Source organism: Bison bison, unplaced genomic scaffold (genome assembly GCF_000754665.1).
Source record: "Bison bison bison isolate TAMUID 2011002044 unplaced genomic scaffold, Bison_UMD1.0 scf7180017864371, whole genome shotgun sequence".
NCBI lineage: Eukaryota > Metazoa > Chordata > Mammalia > Artiodactyla > Bovidae > Bison > Bison bison.
Window position 1 is genome coordinate 12,254,327 of NW_011494943.1, and position 6,663 is coordinate 12,260,989.

The window sequence follows — 6,663 nt, forward strand, 5'->3', positions numbered from 1 at the left end:
TGGGGGCGTGGCCGAGCGTGGCGCCTCTCCCTTGCCCCTCCCCCACCGCACCAGGAACCCGCACCCTAGTCCCGCGGCGGGAGTGAGTGCGGCCCGTGCGGCCCGTGCGGCCCACGCCTGGGTTGTTTCCGGGGTGACCTCGTAGGGAGCGGGCTTGGGTCTCCATCTACTCAGCCCCGTCAGCCCTTTCGGAAGTAGCGCACGGCGCGTTTCTGCGGTTGTTAAAGAAAGCCGACGAGCCCTTCTGCGTACGCCGGGGCAGAAGTGCGGTGTTGGCGAAGGACCAACACCGGTCCTCCCCGGCTTCCCGAGGACCCGGCCTCCGCCCCAGCCCCCTTGCAGACAGCTCTTACTGCCTTTCGGCGGCCACTGTTGCCTACGCTGGACCCTCGGGGCGACACCCCTTCTTTGGCTTCCAGGTGCCGTAGCTCTGCAGACTCAGCACAGCCGGGTGGTCTCTTCCCTCCTCGCAGGCTCCTCGCGCCATGAGGGTGAAGATCAAATGCTGGAACGGCGTGGCCACTTGGCTCTGGGTAGCCAACGACGAGAACTGTGGCATCTGCCGGATGGCCTTCAATGGCTGCTGCCCGGACTGTGAGTGTCCCCTGCCCGCTGTCTCTCGAGCTGTGCCTATCATCTGGCCTTGGCGTGTCCCCAGAAGTACTTGCACAGCGTTTCTGGGGTTTGGTTTCCTCTTCCCAAGAAAAGTTGATAGAGAAAAGCCAGGCTATTTGGGCCCATATTTGTACAAAGATCCTGTCAAAAGTTTTGTAAGGAAAAGAGCACAGTTTGCTATCCTGATAAAAGTCACTGTGAGACACGTGGAACACAAAGATGTGTTAAGGCATTTTATTTGAAAATTTCAAGTCAACAAAAAGGTGTAATGTTACAAGGTTTCCCCCTCAATCCAGCACATAAATGATGAATAACACGTTTTCATATCTGGTGGTTTTTGCCCAGCTGTTTTAAAGTAAATGCTAAATGTCTCCTGCATTGTCAGGTGGGTTCTTTACCACTGGGCCACCAGGGAAGCCATAGTAAATGCTAAATGTGAGGCCCTACTTCAGTGCTGACTTTCACCCAGCACTGTTGTCACTTTAGACAACGTATTTCTTACCGTTGCCCCTCATTCCCAGTCCTTGTTCAGATTTCTTTAGTTGTCCTCAAATGTCTTTTTGTTGTTGGGTGGTGTGAGCCAAGACCCAAGGTGTGATCACTTTTTTCCTTCACTACTTAATCTAGAATAGTCTTGCTTCAACTTCTCTATCGCGTTTTAGACATCTAATTATTTGTTTTTATTTTTATTTATTTATTTTTGGCTGCGTAGGGACCTTCATTGCATTGGGCAGGCTTCTCTCTAGTTGTGTTGCATGGGCTCAGTTGTCTTGGATCACGTGGGATTTTAGTTTCTAGACCAGGGGTCAAACCCACATCCCCTGCATTGGAAGGCAGATTCTTAACCACTGGACCACCATGGAATTCCCCGTAGACATCTGATTCTTTCAGAACCTGTTGTCTTGCAAAATGCCTGACCTCAGGTTTTATCAGAGTTCATCTTTGCTGGGCTTTTTTGCATTGTTCCCTCGTGGCTCAGACAGTAAAGCGTCTGTCTACAATGCGGGAGAACTGGGTTCGATCCCTGGGTTGGGAAGATCCCTTGGAGAAGGAAATGGCAATCCACTCCAGTACTATCGCCTGGAAAATCCCATGGACAGAGGAGCCTGGTAGGCTACAGTCCATGGGATAGCAAAGAGTCGGATACAACTGAGCGACTTCACTTTCACTTCACTTTGTCTCCAGTGTGTTCTGTGAAGTGAAAGTATTTGGGTCAAAAGGAGATTTTTGCACCAGTGAATTTAGTTTTTAGTCAGACACAAGTGAACTAGAAGCAGTAGGAAGGCTCTTAAGGCTTTGCCTAGGGAACGAAGGTGTTCCCAAGGGAGAAGTGAGATTTGGGGACCACTGAGAAGTCAATGACCAGGCCTGTCCTGTGGGGCCGTGAACATCAAAATAGTACTAGATCTTTGCTTACAGTGAAATTCAAATAATTGAATTTTAGTGCAAATATAATTTTATCCTAGCCTTAAATCTTTACATTTGGTGAGAGGAAATCTCATCACCTAGGGGCTAATCCATCCTGATTTAATCAGGCTGGTATATAATCTTAGGAAATCAGTGATTGGTTCTACTTGATGAGGTTTTATGTAACAGGCAGAGAGAATAGAAGCACAAGGTCTGGCTTGGTTTAATCCGTTTAAAACCTCGCCCCCCCCTTTTTTTTTTTTTGGTTCAGTTGGGTCTTGTTACTACATGCAGCCTTTTTCTAGGTGAGGGAGCACTACTCTAGTTGCCGTGGCTTCTCTTGTTGCGGAGCACAGGCTCTAGGCGCACAGGCTTCAGTGGTTTCATTGCTCGGGTTTAGTTGCTCTGCAGCATGTGAAATCTTCCAGGCCCAGGGATTGAACCCATGTCCCGTGCATTGGCAGGTGGATTCCTAACCACTGTACCACCAGGGAAATCCTAACACCACCCTTTCTCAAAGCTACAACACAGGTTATGGGTAGGTACTTGCAACTTTCTCAGCAGCAGATATGGCTTCTGAAAAGAAAAGTCCTAGGGTAGCATTTATGTGGTCATGCCCTTGACCCAGTGTGGGTGAGTGAGCCTGTGTGTCAAAGATGGCACCAGGGCTTGCATGCAGCTTGTGGAACCCAGTGTGTAGGGCTGGCTGAGGTGTGCTGGCTTCTGGGAAGAGGGGAGGGGGGCGGGGTTTAGAGGCTGAACTTTGGACTTGCTGGTTGTGAGCCAGCTGTCATGATCAAAGTGTTTGGTCAGCCCAGGGTGCCTTCTATACAGATCAAGTGATGCTGGATTTCTCTGCTGAGATGAAATTCCTACGAAGAATCCAAAGTGACTCAGACTGTGATAAACCTGCTCCTTGTCTCAGGGCTTTGTGAGTGAAAGTCTTATGGAGAGGATCCCACCGACACTTAGCATGAGTCACTATCAGCATGGAAGGTGGTGTCAGATTCCCCACGAATGGACGTGATGGCTAGGGTACTCCTGCCAGTAGGCTAGCTGGCCCCTGTGCATCCTCTTGCATCCTCTATTTGTAAGGGCTCTAATGTGTTAGGGGTGATTGCAAGCGTAGTTCTGCTGAGGTGGGAAAGACCCTGGGTGGGGTGGGGTCGGGGTGGGAACCAACAGAAATCAGGTGTCACACCCTGTGGGCTCCTGGCACAGGGCTGTCCACCTCGCCCCCGACCCTGGCCTGGGAAGCAGAGTGAGCTAGATGGTTTTGTATTTTCCAGGTAAATTGTTTTTTGGTTGTTTTGTTGTAAAAGATTCAGAAAAGGAATGATGTTTTGTTTTAGAGAGAATTACTTTTAAAAGATTGGGGGTTTGAGGGGGAGAAAGGATCCATGTATATGTGTAACTGAGTCCCTTCACTGTTCACCTGAAATTATCACAGTGTTGTTAATGGGCTATACCCCAATACAAAATAAAAAGTTAAAAAAAAAAAAAAATTGAGAAACACTGCCCCAAACAAGAGAGTAAGAAGATGGCAGTGCCCATCTGTCTGACTCCATAGGGTGAATGTACCACTGTGGGGCAAGGGCTGCTCCTGAACTGGGAAGGAGGTGCAGGTTTTGAGCAGCCACTGAAGGATATTTAAGACCTGGCACCCACACCAGCCTCCTGGCCGGCATGCTTCCTTCAGGCCATGGCAGCTGCCCTTGGGAGTCACGTGGCCTCGTCTGTCGGTGGTATGTCGGGGGGCATGATAGAGACTGCGGAGCACTGTGAGGCTTGGACAAGCGCTCAGGTCAGGTTTCCGGCCCCTTGTGCAGCTCAGAGCAGGTGCTCCATTAGATCTTGAGAGCACTGCCATGTGGCTTCGCCATGGTGTTATCTGTTTAACACATCGTACAGTCACCTGTCCCTGTGTCTGGTGTCAAGAGAGACGACCAGGACCACATGTGACCAGGCCAGCACTTAGGAACTACTTCGTGGACAAGATGTCTCCTGTTCACCCCAGCTTATCTGGCTGCTGCACTGTGTGCCCTAGTGACTTCTGGATTTGGTTCACGCTTAATAGGCATGAGGGGCCCTGTGGCAATGGTTTGGGGGAATGGCCCCCCTAGAGGGTGGTGGCAGCAAGCTGCAGCTCCCCCTGCTCATGGGGACCTTACCTGCTCGTGGCTGGGGGAGGACATTGTGCTCTGCTGGCACCAGCTATGTGATGGGGTTTTGTAGATTCTTAAAAGCCAGGGACTTGTTTCTGTTGATGCCAGGCCCTCTTCACAGTGGTAGCACATGCAGGTGTGTGGGCTGGAGGGCCAGCACCAGGTTCTCTGGACCTCAGGTAGGATAGAAATGGGGAGGAAACGGGAGGCAGTGCCACGTCACTCCCAGTGGCCGATGGGCTGGGCCATAAGCCCCTGTGTCCCCGACCTGTTTCCTGGTACTGAACTGGGTCCCTACTGCCTGGCGATAGCAACATCTAGTTTCTAAGGCTCCGGCTCACCTCACCTTGATCAAGAGAATGGTTTGCCGCTCGGAGGCAGGTCACCTGTGCAGGCGCCCTGACACACTGATGTAACCTTCTTGGCATCACGGATGCCAAATGGCAGAGCTGCGGTGTGTCTGCAGATGGGCCCAGGCCCTGGGAGGCCAGTGGACGGGGGTTCAGGCCCGGCCAGAGCTCTTGCTGCTGCTGAGCTCCCACGTGGAGGTGGGAGCAGCCTGGGTGGTCTTTGCAGAGGTTCATATAGAGGTGGCTGCTCAGCTGAGCCTGTGGTTTCCTTCCAGGTTCCTGTCCTCTCTGAGCCCTGAGGCCACCGTGGGCATGCTTCCCCCGTCGGACTTGTCCTGTGCTCTGGGTGACTCACAGGTCCTCTCGTCCCTCCCACAGGCAAGGTGCCGGGTGACGACTGCCCGCTGGTGTGGGGCCAGTGCTCACACTGCTTCCACATGCACTGCATCCTCAAGTGGCTGAACGCGCAGCAGGTGCAGCAGCACTGCCCCATGTGCCGCCAGGAGTGGAAGTTCAAGGAGTGAGGCCATCCACGCTGCCCGATGCCCCCTGCCCTCACCCTGAGACGGCCTCACCCCCACAGTGGCTCTGGGTGGCTGTCTCCTCCACGGAGACAGTCTCCTCTGGGCTCTGACAGGGTTGAAATGAGGACTGGAGCTGCGTTTATTTTCTCCCATCACAACGTTGACACTTTTATCAAATAAATAAAACTCATTAAACCACCTAAGCCTGGCCGGAGGCTCCAGTTGCTTGTTTTCTTGGTGCTAAGGCAGCCTCGGTGTGCGCCAGTATGAAAACTCATGAATAAACATCCCAATGCGATGCCAAGAGGCCCTGAGTCACACCCCTGGAGAAGAAGGAGCCAGGGATCAGCCGGAGGAGCCAGGGTGGGAGGAGTGGGCTTGGGTTGGAAGAGCCTGGTGGGGTAGAGAGGCCGGGAGGCCCCCTCTTCAGGGTGGTTGCTGGGACCCTGGATGGACATGGCTGGCAGGCACTCCCATGCTTCCTCCCTCTGGAAGGCTGTCCCTGAGTAGGTGCTAGCTGTGCAAAGAGGGCTTTGCCAAGGCTGCTGTGACTGGTGGCCTCAGTCCCCTTCTTCCAGCTCCTTGTCAAGGCCAGTGTCTGACATCAGGACATGTGTCCACGGGTGTCCAAGGGTCTCCCCATCTAGAGAAGTCAGCCCTTGGGACATCCTTGGGGCACCTCTGCTCCACCACAGCCCCCGTTGGCTGGTGGCCTGGGGTGGGGTGGGGGCAAGGAACCCAGCCCTAGGGTTTTGAGCAGCTTTTGGATGGCAACCGCTGTAGGCTACATGTCCTGTGAGCATGGGCTCCTTCCAGTCTATTCTCGACCTCCCCCCGCACCTGGGGTCACTGCCCTGTGTCCCTGTAATGCCTTCTGCCCAGTGGGTAGCTGGTTTCTGAGCACCAGTCCCCAGGGGAGAAGGCAGGGCAGTACATGGTCTGGACCATTGTGCCCAGAGGGAAGGAACCTTCACAGAACCTGGAGGTCATATGCTCCTTGCCCAGAAACCCAGCTGCCAGGGCCCTTGTGCTGGTGTCTGTCCTGGGAAGGCACGTGGCCAGGGTGTTTGGAAAGTGTGAGCAGGAGGAGGGGCAGCTGAGTAAGCCTCATGTCATCTGCTGTGTGCCCTCCGTCTTGGGCCCTTGGACTCAGCCTCCTGGGTGCTCCCATTTAGCTCTTGGACTCTAGGCAGTAACTCTGAATTCTAAGCGCCTATCTACAGCGTGTCTGGATCCATGGTCACTGAGTTCACAGACCAGTAAGAAGACCAGCCCTTACTGGGAGGTGGGCAGTGGCAGCTGCAGAGGATCCCACAGGGTGCCCTGGCCTGCCCTGCTCGCCTCCCGTCCCTGGAGTTCTGCCTTCCCTGGGGAATTCTCCCCTGTGACAGGAAATACCCACATGCCTAGGGTGCCAGACCGTGAACCGAGCCTCCAGGCTTTTAGCCCTGGCACACCGGGACAGGTGCCCTCACCCCAGAAGCCTAGAGCTTGCCACAGGTCATACAGTCCTCTAGGCAGGCCACTCCCACTTCGCTGCCAGGTGGGCTCCTCTCCATTCTTTACTGGGCTCCAGCCTGGTCCTCCCAGGGCCTGCGTGGT

At 53.8% G+C, this 6,663-nt stretch overlaps 2 protein-coding genes across 2 annotated transcripts in view; one reads left to right on the forward strand and one right to left on the reverse strand.

Moving 5' to 3' along the window:
* Positions 1-487, reverse strand: part of ALYREF (Aly/REF export factor) — a 4,558-nt gene extending 4,071 nt beyond the window's left edge. The window contains exon 1 of the mRNA XM_010856536.1: positions 381-487. Coding sequence (XP_010854838.1) covers positions 381-487 — 107 coding nt within the window. The remainder of the gene's footprint in view (positions 1-380) is intronic.
* On the forward strand, positions 7-5,263 carry ANAPC11 (anaphase promoting complex subunit 11). The gene is made up of 3 exons (XM_010856331.1): positions 7-82; positions 474-594; positions 4,916-5,263. Exons 2-3 carry the CDS (start codon positions 486-488, stop codon positions 5,059-5,061), a joined length of 255 nt encoding a protein of 84 aa, XP_010854633.1. The 5' UTR covers positions 7-82; positions 474-485; the 3' UTR covers positions 5,062-5,263.
* The last annotated feature ends 1,400 nt before the right edge of the window (positions 5,264-6,663 follow it).

Bases quoted from the DNA above. Each gene is read 5' to 3' on its own strand.
- ANAPC11 (XM_010856331.1), top strand. From the start codon at position 486: ATGAGGGTGAAGATCAAATGCTGGAACGGCGTGGCCACTTGGCTCTGG. The intron at 595-4,915 runs GTGAGTGTCCCC...TCCCTCCCACAG, and splicing joins CAATGGCTGCTGCCCGGACT to GCAAGGTGCCGGGTGACGAC.